We start from the raw sequence: 17,684 nt of genomic DNA, 5'->3' as shown, positions 1-17,684 counted from the left end.
AACGGTACGTGATACGAGCAGAAGGAGGAGGGGGAGGCAAGCAGGCGGGAAATTTAAAAGATGTATTATAAAGGAGAGTTAATCAGGCATTTGACTAATTTGGATGTATTATTACTGAGAGAAAGAGCATTCCTGTGGTAAATAAGTGCCCGCTATGCGTGTGTATACAGACACACACAGTTCTCTGTGAAGTATGACTATTATGTTTAACAAAATCACTGTGTTTGTATATAGGCACATGCAGAGAAATAAATGTTATGTGTATACGTTCCCCAAATGATAAAAAGTAAATATTATTGATACTGAACTGTGTTTAAATAACTGCGGCCACACTCCATTCCTTTCAAATAAGCCTGGACTGGACACTTTGCAGATGGGAGGCTATTTAATACCACAGCAATATATTAGGAGAAATGTATTTATATAGATATATTTTGAATTTCCTAGTGATGTATTTTTTATTATTTTATTTCCATTAAGGGAAAATGTTCAAAATCAAGAAAAAGACATCTGGAATAACATATCCATCATAAAATGTATCATCTCATTTGCTCTATTTCTTGTCCTGTGGGACCATGACAGCTGCTATTATTACTCATAATGGTTCATTATTCTGAATATAAGCATTTTATTACTCTGACAATTCTGGCAGGCAGGCAGATGCCACATTTTAAAAGAGTGACCTTTAATTTTCCCTCAAACATATGTGGAAAAATCTAAATGGCTATAGTACCATCAATTAATAATCTGAATTTAAATACTAATTCTTTAAAAATTGTTATAGATAATTTTGAATTAAAATAGTCCAAAATAGATTGCTGCAATTTTAAATTGAGGGAGTAGGCCTAGATGTCCCCTCCCCCACTCCTGAGACCATGTCTCAATGCTTTGCTTCACACAAAACTAAAGGCTCGTATCTTTAGCCACAAAGAGTGAAAGGTAGCTGAAACAGGGTTGCCCAATTTTTTTTATCTTATTGTAACTTATTTTGGTATGTCCTCATCTCATTTTATCCACCCAACATCTGTCTGTGAGGGCCAAGAGCGCGGGATTTCAACATGAGAGATGTCAGTTTAATTGCTCCACTACATTCATGCTCTTTGGGATATAAATTTATTTTTAGGTATTGTAATCTGTCTTCACTATCTGACAGGTCTGAAGCAAGGGCCTTATGGGATGCTATGAAAAGCTCAGGTGTGTGCACCTCACATCAGAGGGGGCAAACACTCTAAATCCCGCCAACAAAAACAGCTAGATTGGCGGGAACTAGAGAGAGGGCATTCTCAGTGGCGGCCCCCACCCTTTGGAACTCCCTCCCACAAGATCTACGGCACGCCTCTTCCCTAAATGTATTCCGTAAAGCCTTAAAGACCTGGCTCTTTCAACAGGCCTTTGGGATTTCCGGGGAGGGTTGACTTTTATGACTGAGTTGCCTCTTACCCTGTATTAGTATTGTTATCATCGCTGTACTGTTTCATATTGTATTATTGTATTTTATATTGTATTATTGTATTTTATCATATTATATTTTAACTGTTCACATGTACGTCGCCTAGAGTGGCCATCGGCCAGATAGGCGACACATAAATTAAATTTATTATTATTATTATTATTATTATTGGGGTTGTGTCAAGCTGAGAATTGCCACAGGCTGCAATACTATTTAATATGGATCAAGTGTTCTACTGTTAAATACAGAAACACAGACATAAATTAGAATGTGTTGAAAACAGAAAGGAGGCAATTTTAAAAATCAACAGAGTGACAGAACTTTAACATTTTAAAAAATGAATGATTATGTGTTGTTTCTCATATGAAAGCACTGAATAGAACAGAACAGAATAGAATCTTTATTATTATGTCCACATTGATTGTCCTGGACTGCTAAATCACAGTTTAATATAATCTATTATATCTTTCTGAATTACCTCAGTTGGGAGGGGGGCATTACTAAGCTGAGAGTGGTTCTGCTCTTAACTGCCAGGTAGATTCCATAAGGTAGTGGCAGGAGACTGCTGCTCAATCCTATGGGAGTTGATTTGTGTGTTTTTGCAAAGTTTCATCTTGTCTTCCACCTTATTCAACACGTACATGGTGTTGGGAAAGGTGAGGTGAAGATCCAGAGTTCATTGTTATCAATATCCTGATGGTAATCGGTTATATCTTCTCAAATCTTGGCAAGGTGGTGGCGGAATCCCTGAACAGTTGTCTGGAGTTCATAATGAGCTGGAAGAAGGCCAATAAACGGAAGTTCAATCCATCTAAGACGGAGCTGTTAATGGTAGGTGAACCAGTCAATTTGGGAGTGAGTGGACGACCTATTCTACAGATCCTGGGTGCTCCCGGATCCAGCCTTGTTGCTTGACATCTATGGCCTGGAATGACTTTCTAGTTAAGTGTGGTGCATCAGTTTTTCCCTTTCCCAGATGATAACTATCATGCTATCATCAAACACACCTTCTGAATTAGATCATAACTTCCAAATTAATTTCTGTAATGCATTCTTTCTGGGTTTGCCTTTGAAGACTGTCGAGAAACTTAAAATGATCCAAAACGTAGCAATCAGGTTACTGTCTAGAACTGGCCAAAGAGACCAGCCTTTATAAACCTACACTGGTTGCCAGTATATTTCTTAGCACAATTCAAAATATTGATGTTGACCTTTAAAGTCTTAAATAGTCTGGGGCCTGGTAAACAAAAAGTGCCCCTTCAGTTTACCAGGCCCTAGACTGGTAAATTTTCCATCTTTCCCATTATTAAGGTAATCAGAGCAGACTCCACTGAGAATGCCACTGCAACCTGAGGTATGGCTGACAGTGAACTGGGACAGGGTCTTGTTAGTAGTGATACCATACCTCTGAAATCCCTGACCAGGAAAGCTCACATGCCCACCTCGTCTCTCATCCAGGAAATTGGTAAAAACAGAACTCTTTAGAGGAGTCTTCACTAGGATCAGGGAGTACTGATTGTTCTTGCCTTGTTGCCTTGTTGTGTGTTTCAAAGATTGGTTGTTTTAGTGTTGCTTTTATATTTTGTATGCTATTTTTTAATTGGTTGTAAGCTTGTTTGAGAGTTTTTAACTAGGAAGCAGCATAACAATCTAAAAATGATAAATAATCTAATTTTAATATAACTCATACATTTTATTACTTGGATAATTATGGTGTTGCTGGGGCTGGAGGGGTGATACACATCTTCTAGTAGTCCAAATAGGAACTTGGAAGTTTTTCTAATTCTTCCCAACTGCGAGTTAAGAAGTTAACTTTTGTTTTCCTTATTTTAAAGTCCCTTTATGCAGCCTACCTGCCTAATTCCATGCATGTTTACTCTTAAGTGAATACTTCTTAATGTTTGTAGGATAGCACCTGTGTAGCTCAGTGCTAAGCATGTTAATTCATACTGAGTTTAGTGGGAGTAAGTTTGCACAGATAGGAATGCAGCTTTAGCATAATAAATAAATCATGCAAAAGTGCCTTTCTAAAACATGTATGTTGGTAGACATTGTGTTGCCTTTGCAGGTCCTGGCTTTTGCAGAGTTTGAGTATTCTGAAATTCCACTCCCCAACCACCTTCAGTGGTTTTAGTCTATATTTGGAGAGAAATAGGATAGAGTAACTGGATCATTTCAATCCAAGTTACCCAATTTTTAAAAATTAAAACATTATGAAATGCTGAGAGAGAAAGACTTGTCAAAATATTGAAGCTGCTGTCAGATATTTTACTTCTGGTGAGGCATGTTTTGCAAAACAGCAAAAGCAAAAGCCCAGAAATTATCTGGGCGCTGCTACTGGAACAAACAAGGATTCATAAGCTGTGGGAATATGCAAGTCATTTGTAACCAGGAGGGAAGTCAAAAATTTTAAATGTTGATGGTTCCTTTTCTATGAATAAATCACAATATATATGTACAAACTCCATCATTTATTATTATGATTGGTTGTGTATGTATAGGTGAAACATTTTTCTAACCTCCCCCAGTCTTCTTGACTTTGTTGTTGTTGTTATGTGCCTTCAAGCCGATCACAACTTACGGTGACGCTATGAATCAGTGACCTCCAAAATCATCTGTCATGAACCACTCTGTTCAGATCTTGTAAGTTCAGGTCTATGGCTTCCTTTATGGAATCAATCCATCTTTTGTTTGGCCTTCCTCTTTTTCTACTCCCCTCTGTTTTTCCCAGCATTATGATCTTTTCTAGTGAATCATGTCTTCTCATGATGTGTCCAAAGTATGATAACCTCAGTTTCATCATTTTGGCTTCTAGTGACAGTTCTGGTTTAATTTGTTCTAACACTTAATTATTTGTCTTTTTCGCAGTCCATAGTATGCGCAAAGCTCTCCTCCAACACCACATTTCAAATGAGATTATTTTTCTTATCCACCTTTTTCACTGTCCAACTTTCACATCCATACATAGAGATCGGGAATACCATGGTCTGAATGATCCTGACTTTAGTGTTCAATGATACATCTTTGCATTTGAGGACCTTTTCTAGTTCTCCCATAGCGGCCCTTCCCAGTCCTAGCCTTCTTCTGATTTCTTGACTATTGTCTCCATTTTGATTAATGACTGTGCCGAGGTATTGTTAATCCTTGACAAGTTCAATGTCCTCATTGTCAAGTTACATAAATCTTCTGTTGTCATTACTTCAGTCTTTTTGACATTCAGCTGTAGCTCTGCTTTTGTGCTTTCTGCTTTAACTTTCATCAGCATTCGTTTCAAATCATTACTGGTTTCTCCAGTAGTATGGTATTGTCTGCATATCTTAAATTATTGATATTTCTCCCTCCAGTTTTCACACCTCCTTCATCTTGGTCCAATCCTGCTTTCCGTATGATATGTTCTGTGTATAGATTAAACAAATAGGGTGATAAAATACACCGCTGTCTCACACCCTTTCCAATTGGGAACCAATCGGTTTCTCCATATTCTGTTCTTACAGTAGCCTCTTGTGCAGAGTATAGGTTGCGCATCAGGACAATCAGATGCTGTGGCACCCCCATTTCTTTTAAAGCATTCCATAGTTTGTCATGATCTACACAGTCAAAGGCTTTGCTGTAATCTATAAAGCGCAGGGTGATATTCTTCTGAAATTCCTTGGTCCGTTCCATTATCCAACATATGTTTGCGATATGATCTCTGGTGCCTCTTCCCTTTCTAAATCCAGCTTGGACGTCCGGCATTTCTCTCTCCATATATGGTAAGAACCTTTGTTGTAGAATCTTGAGCATTACTTTACTTGCATGGGATATTAAGGCAATAGTTTGATAATTACTGCATTCCCTGGGATCCCCATTCTTTGGAACTGGGACATATATTGAACGCTTCCAGTCTGTGAGCCATTGTTTAGTTTTCCATATTTGTTGACAAATGTTTGTCAAAATTTGGACAGATTCTGTCTCAGTAGCTTGTAGCAATTCTATTGGTATGTCGTTTGTTCCTGGTGATTTGTTTCTTCCAAGTATTTTAAGAGCAGCTTTCACCTCACATTCTAGAATTTCTGGTTCTTCATCATACAGTTCCTCCCTGAATGAGTCTGTCATCCTGGCTTCTCTTTTATAGAGTTCTTCAGTGTATTGCTTCCATCTTCCTTTTATTTCATCTTGGTCAGTCAGTGTGTTCCCCTGTTATTCAACATCTAGGGATGTTGGTTTAAATTTCCTTTTCATTTCTCGAATCTTTTGGAATAGGGCTCTTGTTCTCCCCTTTTTGTTGTCCTCTTCTATTTCTATACAATAACTATTGTAATAGTTCTCTTTGTCCCTACGTACTAGTCGCTGTATTGTTGCATTTAGGGTTCTGACTGTGTTTCTATCTCCTTTTGCTTTTGCTTTCCTTCTCTCTTTAACCATTTTAAGAGTTTCTTCAGTCATCCATCCTTTCTCTCTTTTTAACTAGAGGTATTGTCTTTTTGCATTCTTCCTTGACAACATCTCTGACTTCACTCCATAGTTCTTCTGGTTCTCTGTCAACTAAGTTGAAAGCCTCAAACCTGTTCCTTATTTAATCTTTATATTCTTCTGGGATGTTATTTAAATTGTATTTTGGCATTGTGATTGCTTTCTTGTTCTTCTTTAGCTTTACTCTGATTTTCAATACGACCAGTTCATGATCTGTACCGCAGCCTGCTCCTGGTCTTGTTTTTGCTGAAAGTATGGAACTTCTCCATCTTCTGCTACCAATTATATAATCAATTTGATTCCTATATTGACCATTTGGTGATGTCTACGTGTACAGTTGTCTTTTCGGTTGCTCAAAAAACGTGTTTGCAAGAAACAAATCATTGGCTTCACAGAATTCAATAAGTCTTTCTCCTGCTTCATTCCTGTTTCCTAAGTCCCATTTCCCCACAATTCCTAGTTCTTCTCTGTTTCCTACTTTTGCATTCCAGCCCCCCATGATTATCAGCACATCTCCTTTTGGTGTGTGATCAATTCTTCCTGTACTTCTGCGTAAAATCTCTCCAATTCCTCTCCTTCTGCATTTGCCGTTGGAGCATAGACTTGGATGGTGGTTATGTTAATAGGTTTCCTGTTTAATCTCATTGATATCACTCGCTCAGACCTTGCATTGTAGCTCCTAATTGCTTTTGTTCCATTTTTGGAAAAATGGCGGGGTATAAATAAAGATAATAATAATAATAATAATAAATTTTGCTGCATCACTTCTCACTATTAAAGCAACCCCATTTCTTCTTAATTTCTCATTTCCTGCATAAAATATTTTGTAGTTGCCTGATTGAAAATGTCCCATTCCCGTCCATTTTAACTCACTCACGCCAAGTATTGTAATGTTGATACATTCCATTTCTTGCTTGACGATTTGTAACTTTCCCTGGTTCATGCTTCTCACATTCCATGTTCCTGTTGTGTGTGTCGTACAACTCCGGACTCTCCTTACGCATCTGTGCGCATCAGCCTCTGGGCTTCCTTTCGGCTTTGACCCAGCTGCGTCATAAGTCAAAGTGCTACTTGTACTCGTCCTTTGTTCTTCCCCAGTAGCTTGGTGAGTGCCTTCTGACCTGGGGGTCTCATCTTCCAGAACTATCTCGTGTTGCATTTTGGATACTCTGTTCATAAGGTGAGATGAGGCAGGTAGTCACAAGAGAGAAGGTATTTGTGGTGGTGGCACCCTGGTTATAGAATGCCCTCCCTAGAGGGGTTTTTCTTGTGCCTACATTGTGATCTTTTCACCAATAGGTGAACATCTTTGCATTTCCCCAGGCTTTTTAATTACTGTGTTTAGCGCACTCTTAGCTATTGGCACTAATTATTTAAGGCAGTCTTACGTTTATTTTATGCTGTTCTCTGCTGGGTTTTATGTGGACTTTGATTTGTTTTTATGCTGAAGTTTGTGTTTTGATGTTGATTGTTTTAATTTGTCTTTAATATTTGCTCTGGTGTATTGTATTCCTTTGTGAACTGCCCTGAGGACTCAGTTGAATGGGCAGCATATAAATGTCAAAAACAAATTTAATTACATGCTCCTAACCTTGGCCACCATTTTGTCTAATGCTTTGCTTTATAAGTGCACAAGAACCCGTTGCATGAGGAGAAGGGCAGCACCCATCAATGCATTTGTTTTGTATTAGCTCCATAGTTTTTCTTAAGTGCTTCAAGTTTGCACTGTGTACTTGTGGGTGCAAAAGTCAACTTGTTGCTGCTTGCTGCTCTTGCAATTCTCTGGATTAGAGGAAATAAATATTAAATTCAAGGAAAGTCTCCTAGTTATAAAACAAGCAACTGCCAGTACTTCAGAGGGGCCATATTTATATATGGCAGGAGAGTTTAGGAAATTATTGATGCAGATTTGGAAGGGTGATTGATGTGTTGTGTATTGTACCTATAACATTCAAAATGTACTCTGTTTGTGTGGCATATATTTATTATTCCATTATATAGTCCTTTAGCTCATGGTTTCTTTTATTTTTTCCGTGGTTTTAATTTTTCTTATCCTTATACCATGTATTTCCCATCCCCACCCCAGCCCTTTCAGGCTAGATTTATGGACCGAGGAAGAAAAATGACATATTCTGTAAGAACCAGCTATACCTTGATTCCAAACCAGAAATATCGACGTAGCTATCGTCGTTCCAGCAAGTTTAGCAGCACCCTGGATGCAGATTCTCCATTTCTGTCATCACTTGGGAATTTCAAAGCACTCCCCTTAGAAATCTTTCAGATGGTTTTAGAGTATCTGCCAGGTAAGAATTTGAGAGCATGTGGCATATCTGCTAAAACAGCTCTACCCCATCTGCCAAACACAGCATGCCACATTAGCTGCCAGTTCATATATGGTCAGCCACTGTACTTGGTTTACTCAATCAGGCTGCTGATTTAGAATTCAGTGCTCATCTGTTCTTGTGTATTGAGATGCAGTGTATTTTGTACCAGTAGTTCTGAGGTACACTTCTTTTTAGTTTGGCTTGCTTTGGTTTGAGCCTCATTATCCCAGTGCTGCTCTTCATGCTTTTGGAATATACACTATGTGTGTTTTCTCCTTTCAGGATTGGGGGCCACATTATTATTTTTAATAATGCTTAATATGTGCACAGACAGCTATGTACTTCTGGCCCGTACATCAGGGAAACCTCACACCCTGGGATCAAATGCAACCTTCCAGGTCTCTCTATTCCGCCCTCGGAACTCTCCTCAGACCATAACCTTCCCATAGGCCTTTAACTGCTTTTGTGTTACTGGAAGGTGTCCTTGAACTATTACGATGCCTCTTGCTTGCCTTGAAGGAGAATGGAAAGATGTGTGGTATATGTGTGAGTGTGTGTTTAGAAACCCCCCAAATTTGCATGGCTACAGTATAACCTACTATCCTATTACTCTGCCTACTTTTGCATATGGCTCTGGCCATCACTGGTATGCAGCCCCCAGTAGGTTGCCCATAAAAGAATGTGGCCCTCAGGCTGCAAAATGTTCCCCACCCCCTGCTACACATGTATACCAATATCTTTGTGCAGTGTGTAAAAGGGGTTTGCATGGGATTGGAAAGTACTGAGTTGTGCAAGGTCAGAAACAATCATGTGCCCCCCAAAATATCTATTTGGTGGTTAGATGAATATGAACAGGGATTTAACCAATTAAAGGGAGAAGGCTCCAGTAATTAAGAAGGGAGGGGGGAATAGTGGAATGAAAGACATTGTAAGAATGTTGTCAAAACTTAATCAGTGACATTGTGGAAAAGCCAGTTCCGATTTATGAGATACCAACTTTCAAACTAAAAAACTGGAAACAGAACATAGTTGGAACTTGCAACAAAATGTTGTAGTGTATAATGCTTTTGTTCAGGGTTCCAGCTACTCCATTCCATCTGGCTTTCTTTTTTCTTTCCCTTCTCTATTTCCAACAGTCAGCCAGTGTTCTGTGACCACTAAGCATGCTCAGTCGTCATTGGGCTGTTTCAGAGCTTGGAAAAGTTACTTTTTTTGAACTACAACTCCCATCAGCCCCAGCCAGTGCCATGCTGGCTGGGGCTGATGGGAGTTGTAGTTCAAAAAAGTAACTTTTCCAAGCTCTGGGCTGTTTCAAGTGTTCCCCCTCTCCCATGTAGAGTTTCCCCCAAAAGAAACTTCTGCAAAGATATGGGTTCCCCCAAACTTCGTGTTACTTCCCTCATCTTTTTGTACTTGGGTCATGTTCTAGGAAGAAGGGTGGGATATGAATTTAATAAACAAACAAACAAACAAATAAATAAATTTGTCTACATAAGCACTCAAAGCATGAACAAAGGAAGCAGAAGGAATAATTTGGTCACATGATGAAGTGTGCCTGTCATATATCACATTAAACCATCGTTAAAACTATGATTTAATGGAACAAACACATTATCAGGATTGTTCTCACAGGCCAAAGTTGACATGTGGGCAAGGCCATCCACCTATCAATCACATAACATCATGATGCTATCACATGATTGGAAGATGGGTTGTCTCACCCAAATATAAACATTCTTTGCGGGGTTCCCAAGCACCTGTTGCCACTGAGGAAAACCAGAAAGAAGCCTGCATGCTTTCTCTCTCTTCCCACAGTAGTGGCACAGCCTCACCACCACCACCACCACCACCGCTGCTGTGAGAAGGAAGAGAAGGAAGCCTTGTTTTTAAAATGCAGACTTCTTTGTTTTGCTTCCTACAGCAATGCTGGCAGCAGCAGCAGGAGAGGGGAAAGATTGAAGGGGGACCTGAGAATCGACTCCCCCCACATCTCACAGGCGCAAAGCCCACTCTGCACTTCCCTTTTCAACCTGTGACATCAGTGGTTGAAAGGAGGAGTACAGAAATGGCTTTGTGATCCTCCCGTGCTTCTCCTTGGAGGTGCACAGGAGAATGTGAGGAGGAATGGCATCCTTTCCACCTCCTGTGTTTGAGGTAGAATGGGGCTGCTTCAAAGAACAGCAATGAGAGGGAGAAGCACTTTCCACTGAATGGAAACTACTTCCTTCTCCTTGAGCAAGGCGCAGTCCTTACTGCCCAAGAAAGCTCCCGCTTGTTCCTTTGAAGCCTTGACCTTACCCACCCCACATCTGACATCATCTTTGACATCAGCTGTAGGGTAAGTAGATGTGGCTTCCCCACAATGGTCTTGCAGCCCAAATGGTGAGGCCTGGTGGGCCAGGTTTGGCCCAAGGGGCAGAGGTAACTGGCATGTTGCTTGCTCACATAAAACCAGAGGTGGTGAATCTTCAGCCTGTAGGTCAAACGTGGCCAGATAGGCCTTCCCACTTGGCCTGTAAGGCTGTTTTGGGAAGCCACACTCAGCTGCCTTACACCTGACAACGTACATGATGTCAAGTTTGGAGTAAGGGTGGGGCTTCAAAGAAACAATTGGGAGTTTAAAGCGCACTCCCAATTTCTCTTTTTCTGTAAAAGGTGCGCTCCTAACTGCCCATCAGCTGAATAAATTGATGATCATGGGCAGTAGGAGCTCACCTTGCTCGGAACTTCCGGGAAGGATTGCTTCGCTTGTGCCTGCCTCTGAGACGAGCTCTCGTCTCAGAGGAAGCTTTTTCAGTTTTAAAACCAGCCAAAAGTTTTTTTTTGACTGGTAAAAACTTTCTCCCAGACAAGGGAGAAACGAAGAGATCATCCACAAGCTTTGTTGTGTTTGTTGGAGGACTTGAATTCATTAGGATTGCCTATGAACGAAGGACCAGCCAGCAACATTGGACGGAGCCAAGGAATTTCAAGCAAGCTCAAACTGATTAAGCGAGACGTTTTTCTTTTCTTCAAAGAAAAACAGATTCTAACAGGCAAGCATTCTTCTTTCTATCCTTATCATTTGGCTTAAATTGTTGCAGTAAAGAGATTTGTTAAAAGAATCAGCAGTAAAGAATCCCTGGGTGAGTTATAACTTTTCTCTTTTATACACGGAATTAAGGCGGAAGGAAATCAAAATAGCTTATCTTTGTTTTTATTGCAAAAAGCTGGCCTGGAATTGAGAATTATAAAGATATAAACGGATGAGAGATATCTAATCTGAGGAGAAAAAATTTGATTTATATGAACTTTTGAGTATTATATATCTGGGACTATTTTTTCTGGTCTACTTCATTTTGACGAATCTGCTTGTTCTTTATGCCACTAACTATTTGGAAGCTGTGAACTAAATTTGTTTTGCATTCTTGGACACATAAGAGATAAGGCAGTTTGTGCTGTCTACATTATGATGTCATCAGGTTTGGAATATTAACTCCTTTGTTGCTGGAAAAAGAAGTAAATTGCTCTTTGCTTGGGAATAGTGCTATATTGGAAATTGAAGGGTTTTTTTTTTCTTGGTTTTAAAAATGACAATTAAGAAAGTGGCTGAGACCCTGGAAGTAAATATGTTTCAGAAAATAATGGATGAGATTGAGATAACGAAACAAGAACTTAGACATGGCAAACAAGAGTTGAAAATTGAATTTGGCAAAATGAAGCAGGAGCTGAAAGAAATAGGGGATTTTATGAGAGAGGAGGTTGATGAGATCAGAGATATAACTAGACAAGCAATAGAAAAAGAAAGAAAAATTAAAGGGAAGATGCAAGTCCTGGAGATTGGAACAGATATATCAAATGTGGAACTGGAAAAAGATTTGGAGTTTATGGACCTTAGAGATAAAGATTACTGTTTGGAATTCAATGTTGTCCCTGAAGAAATTGATGAAGATATCAGAGATAAAGCTATCAATGTTTCAAAAAAATTTCTGGACTGGAATGATGTGATGGAGCTTGAAATAGAGAAAATTTATAGAATTAATTACAGATATGTGACAATGGAAAAACTCTCAAGAGATGTGCTAGTGCATTTCGTAAAAAAGAGGAACAGAGATATGACTTTACAACAACATTTCAGTAACGCATTCAGAATTGATGGCAAGGAAATATTTGTGAGGAAGGAAATTCCCATCAGACTTTTATTATATGACTGTGACTATGACAGCAAGATTATTATGGATGCAAGGATGGAAGATGGAAGATGGATTAACACTGATAATGGAAGAATGGCTATTGAAATTACTGGACCTAGCAGACTTGATGAGATGGATTAATCGACATGTTTATTTGGAGAAAAATCGATGGATATATTTCTCAAGGACTGGAAACCTCTCTTTGACTTTTTGCGGAAAGAATAAAGTGATGTTAATGAGATTTGATGATTAATTAAGATAACTACTGGAGGAAAGTGATTTTGTAATATATTAAGAGACAGGTTTGTTATATATTATAGACCTATAACTGATCTGCGACAAATCGGAAGTCAACATTTTATTTTATTGTATTAGTTATTAATTTGTTTTTGTTTTGTTTTGTTTTGTTGTTTTTTTTGAAACTTTGAATAAAAAATTAATGAGAAAAAAAAAAAGGAGCTCACCTTGCTCAAGGAGGGGGAAGCTGTCTCCATTCAATGGAAACTGGTTCTCCCTTCCAGTGCAGTTCTTTGAAGCCACCCCATCCTGATCCTTTCAACCTCTGATTCCTTTGCAAGCCTTTCCATGCTCCTCCTTTCAGCCTCTGATGTCAGTTGCTGAAAGGATCAGTGTGGGGCCGCTTGCAAAACACAAGGCTGGCAATGCTCCTTGCATTGTGGTTCCCAAGGGATTTTGACAGGTGGGTGGGGCAACCTGTCTGTCAATCAAACTGTGTCATTTATTTATTTATTATTACATTTTTATCCCACCTTTCCTCCAAGGGGCTCAAGGTGGGATACATGATTCTTCTTCGTCTCCATTTTATCCTCACAACAACCCTGTGAGGTAGGTTAGGCTGAGAGACTATGACTGGCCCAAGGTCACCCAGCAAGCTTCAGGCTGAGTGGGGATTTGAACCCTGGTCTCCCAGGTTTTAATCCCAGAGTCTAACCAATACACCACACTGCCTCTCTAATGACACTGTGCTATTGAAAGGTGGACTGCCCTGTCCACTTTTCAATTATGTCTGTTCATTTGCAGTGTGAAGGAAGGGAGACATTGGATTCACCCTGTAGACCAGCTCCTACAAAATGCTCCAGCTCCTGTTTTTAGGTACATCTGTAGGCATTTGTAAGCTCTTTCAGAAATTCTCCCCTTGTACACCTCAGTTGCTTTCCGCCATTTGCTCTTGTCTTGAAATGCCAAGCAGCTTGAAGTTCATAATAAGTTGAGGACTCTTGATAAAATTTCTATTGAACCTCAAATGCATGGGACAGCAAAAGAGCTCTTTGCCAATCTCTTGACATGGGAAACATATTAGCTGAGGTGAATAATGAGGGGGAGGTTATGCTGGGGGTCAGATAATAAACCCTTGAGGGCTGGATTGAATCCCCAGGCCACCGGTTGCCTCACATACAATGAATTATTGACTGATCATTACCAGAGAATATGTTAGAGAATAAAGGCTAATTGTTGTGTTTTCCCCCCCCTTTCTTTTATTCAGTGAAGGATATCAGCATGCTAAGCATGGTATCAAAGACTATCAGCAGCCGCCTTATTAATTACATCTCAACTCCTACAGGAAACAGAAGGCTTTTGCTGCAGGACTTTCATAACCCTGAGCTATCTGGCTGTAGGAAAGGATCCTCCATATTAGAACACTACAGAACATTAGGTGACAAAAAAGCCCCTTTTCATTCATCATGTTAAAATAACAGGAAAATATTATTGAGCAGAATAGGAGAAGAATTCCCTTATGGCAATTTACTAAACTCCAGATTCACTAATTGCCCCAAAACCCTTGTGGATTAAGAATGTACCTATAGCCAACAGACATTTCTATCAAACTTTAAAAAGCAGGGAAATTGAGCAGCTATCGTGAATGCACCAGGGGAACAGACCCGACCTCCTCTCTGAGATACTGTACTGCCGTACAAATTTGTCAAAATGCAAACACAATTTGGGTTGGTCTTTCACAATCCAATCCACTTCCTGTGTAGGTTGGAAGAATTTGGTAACATGTGCCTCTGAGCATATGGTGAGTGGTGGCAACACCTGCAATCAGCCCAAATAACAGAAACAAAACATGTGCTGTGCTGATCTTGTTTTAGTAGGGAGGAAGCAACAATATTAATATAGTTCAGATATTCACTTTAAATATGTGTGATTTACTTTGCAATTTTAGTGAAGTTTCCTATGGTAAATTGTTTTCTTTTGCTTCTGTTTCTGTAAATATGTGAAATACAGCAACACTTTGCATAATTTACACTAAGAAAACACCAAAAACAATTGTGGAAGAATGGCACTGACTATTCTGCAGAATAGTCTCCAGTGGACATGCGGAGTGTCTCTTATTGCACAAGATGCTACCCATTTGCTACAGAGCCAAGTTCAAGGTTTTAGTTTTGGTGTACAAAGCCCTATACAGCTTGGGACCAGGATACCTGAAAGACCTTCTTATATCTTATATACCCAGTCAATCACTGCACTCTGCAGGTGAGGACCTCCTGCAGATATCATCTTATCAGGAGGCCCATTCTGCACAACATAGGAAATTGACCTTTAGTGTTGTGGCACCTATCTTTTGGAATTCCCTACTCTTAAATATTAGACAGGCGCCATCCCTGTTATATTTTCGGCGCCTATTGAAGACCTTCCTCTTTCAGCAAGCCTTTTAAGTTGAGACCTTATCCCAGTCTGTGTCTGTGTTGGAATTGCTTTTTAATATGTTTTTAAACCTTTTTTTAAAACAATATGTTTTTAATCTTTTTTTTGAAAGATGTCTTGAAAGCTTTAAAAAAATGTTTTAAAATATGTTTTGCTCTAATGTATTTTAAAGTCTGTTTTTATGATGATTTAAAGTGTTTTTAGTGCTTTTGTTTGCCGCCCTGGGCTCCTGCTGGATAAATCAAATAATAAATAAATAATAAATAAATAAAGATAAAACAGTGGGAGGTGAAATATATTCTAGAAAATTTCTAGGTGTGCTGTACGTTTTTAATTGACCATGCCCACTCTTCCTGGAGTGGTTTAAGCATTGCAGGCTGAACACATGCATCTTGGGCAAGCCAAGTTTTTTTTTTTCAACAGCTAGATGTAATCATTGTAATTTTACATCAAAACTACAGTTTGAGATGCAACTGTTAATGCACCCTAAATAGAAATAGAATATAACCTCCAGTTTGAAACACAAAAGGCTGTCTTCACCATCAGGGCCGGCTCTAAAGGGCGGCCAGGTGGGGCCCTGGCTGAGGGCCCCTGGGGCTACAGGGGCCCCTGTGGGACCCCTGAGCTCCCCTTCTGCAATCCACTGCAGGATTGCTGCTGCGGATCGCAGGATGGGAGCTTCCGAGCCGCCCGCCATTCCCCCACTTCACCTACCTTTCTCTCTGCTGTTTTCTGCAACTGTGTGCACTGAGCATGCAGGGTTGCCATCAATCAAGATGGCGGCCGAGGTTTCCCTAAGGAGCTGAAGCCCCTGCTGCCATGTTGGTTGATGGCAGCAATCGCAGGACAGGAGCTTTTGAGCCGCCCACCATTCCCCCGCTTCGCCTACCTTTCTCTCTACTGTTTTTTGTGGCTGCGCGCACTGAGTGCTCAGGGTTGCCATCAATCAAGATGGCGGCCAAGGTTTCCCTAAGGGGCTGAAGCCCCTGCCGCCATGTTGTTTGATGGCACCAATGCGCACGTGTAGCGGCTTGGGAGCTCTCGCCTTGTGATCCGTGGTACCAATCCTGCTGCGAATCTCAGAAGGGGAGTGCTGGGGCCCGGGGTAGGCTAGGGCCTGAATGCCTGGGGCTGGCCCTGTTCACCATCATATGACATTCTCCAATAAAAAGGCTTTGAAATTAATGAAAATAAATTTGACACAGATTTCTAGGATAAATAATGCGCGAAATATAATTTTCTAGGTTAGATTCTCTGTAGCAACAGTAGTAACACAGGAAACAAGCAAAATAAGAACACCACCAAGCATACAAAAAATCTAATTCTCCATCTGTGGAAATGAAGTCCTGGTTGCAGGTGTTGCCATCATTCACCATATGCTCAGAGGCACATGTTACCAAATTCTTCCAAGCTACACAGCAAGTAGATTGGGCTGTGAAAGACCAACCCAAATTTTGTTTGCATTTTTACACATTTATAGGGCAGTACAATATCTCAAAGAGGAAGTCAGGTCTTCTGCTCCCCTGGTGCATTCACTATAGCCGCTCAATTTCCCTGCTTTTTAAAATTTGATAGGAATATCTGTTGGCTATAGGTATGTTCTTAAACCGCAAGTTGTGTGTTTTTTTTTTTTTTTTTTTTGCCGATTAGTGAATTTCTCTGCTTTTTAATTCGGGAGGTAAGAAATGCGATCCTGTGCAAGTTTGCTTAGAATTGATTGATCATTTGCATGTTTATTGAGTTCAGTAGGATTTCCTCCCCTGCAATCATGCTTAAGATAGGTGAAACTGACCACGGAGAGAGAAGGAGAAGGGGGAAGGAGGGAGGGAGGGCTACAGGGGAACAGGAGGAGGAGGGCAAGGGGGAGGGGATAGGAAAGAGGAGGAGGGGAGGGGAGGTTTCATTATTTGCATGCTATTGAGTTAAACAGGATTTACTCCCATGCAATCATGCTTAGGATAGGTGAAATTGACCTGGGAGAAGGGCAAGGAGGAGGGAGGGGAGGAGATTGGGTGGGTAGGCAGTGAGCATAGGGAAAGCCCCTTTCCAAAAAGAAAACATTGTTAACAGTATCATTATTGTTTGGGGTTTCCCTCACCTTTTTATTTTATAGCAGACACATACAGTATTCTGCTGTATGAATTCTCTGGGAAGAGAATCTGACTGTTAAACCACTCTGGCCATTGGAGCTCTGTCAGGGGAATAGGAGACTCCTAACAACTCTCAGCACCCTTCACAAACTATACTTCTAAGGATTCTTTTCGGGAAGCCATGACTGTTTAAAGTAGAATAAATGTCTAGTATGGGTGTGGCCCCCTGATTAGCCAAGCCAAAGAGGGGTTAGTCTGGTTTTTAGAACACTGACAGTTGGTTCTTATGAGCATGCCTGCGTTTATGACTCCAATGCTAATTTTCTTAAATTAATTGAAAATTAGCCATGCATTTTTAAAACGTTTACACTTCAGAAGATGAAGGTCAGAGTATGGGTCAAGGTCAGCAACAGGATTACATGTATAGTGTGAACATGGCTGATTTTAATTAATTTCACCAAATTATAAGATCACTGACAGAAAAAAGTCCAACAGGGCTCTAGATAATTTTACTCTTGTTTTAGACTTT

General features: G+C 40.1%; 1 protein-coding gene across 1 annotated transcript in view; it reads left to right on the top strand.

Annotated features, from left to right (window-relative positions):
• The first annotated feature begins 2,221 nt into the window (after positions 1-2,221).
• The window catches only part of FBXO47 (F-box protein 47), a 46,719-nt gene continuing 31,256 nt past the window's right edge, over positions 2,222-17,684 (top strand). The window contains exons 1-3 of the mRNA XM_061589466.1: positions 2,222-2,281; positions 7,998-8,205; positions 13,903-14,073. Coding sequence (XP_061445450.1) covers positions 2,222-2,281; positions 7,998-8,205; positions 13,903-14,073 — 439 coding nt within the window. The remainder of the gene's footprint in view (positions 2,282-7,997; positions 8,206-13,902; positions 14,074-17,684) is intronic.

This window comes from Rhineura floridana, chromosome 11 (assembly GCF_030035675.1).
Source record: "Rhineura floridana isolate rRhiFlo1 chromosome 11, rRhiFlo1.hap2, whole genome shotgun sequence".
NCBI lineage: Eukaryota > Metazoa > Chordata > Lepidosauria > Squamata > Rhineuridae > Rhineura > Rhineura floridana.
Note: the sequence above shows the minus strand (reverse complement) of the source record. Positions and strands in the feature narration are given on the sequence as shown.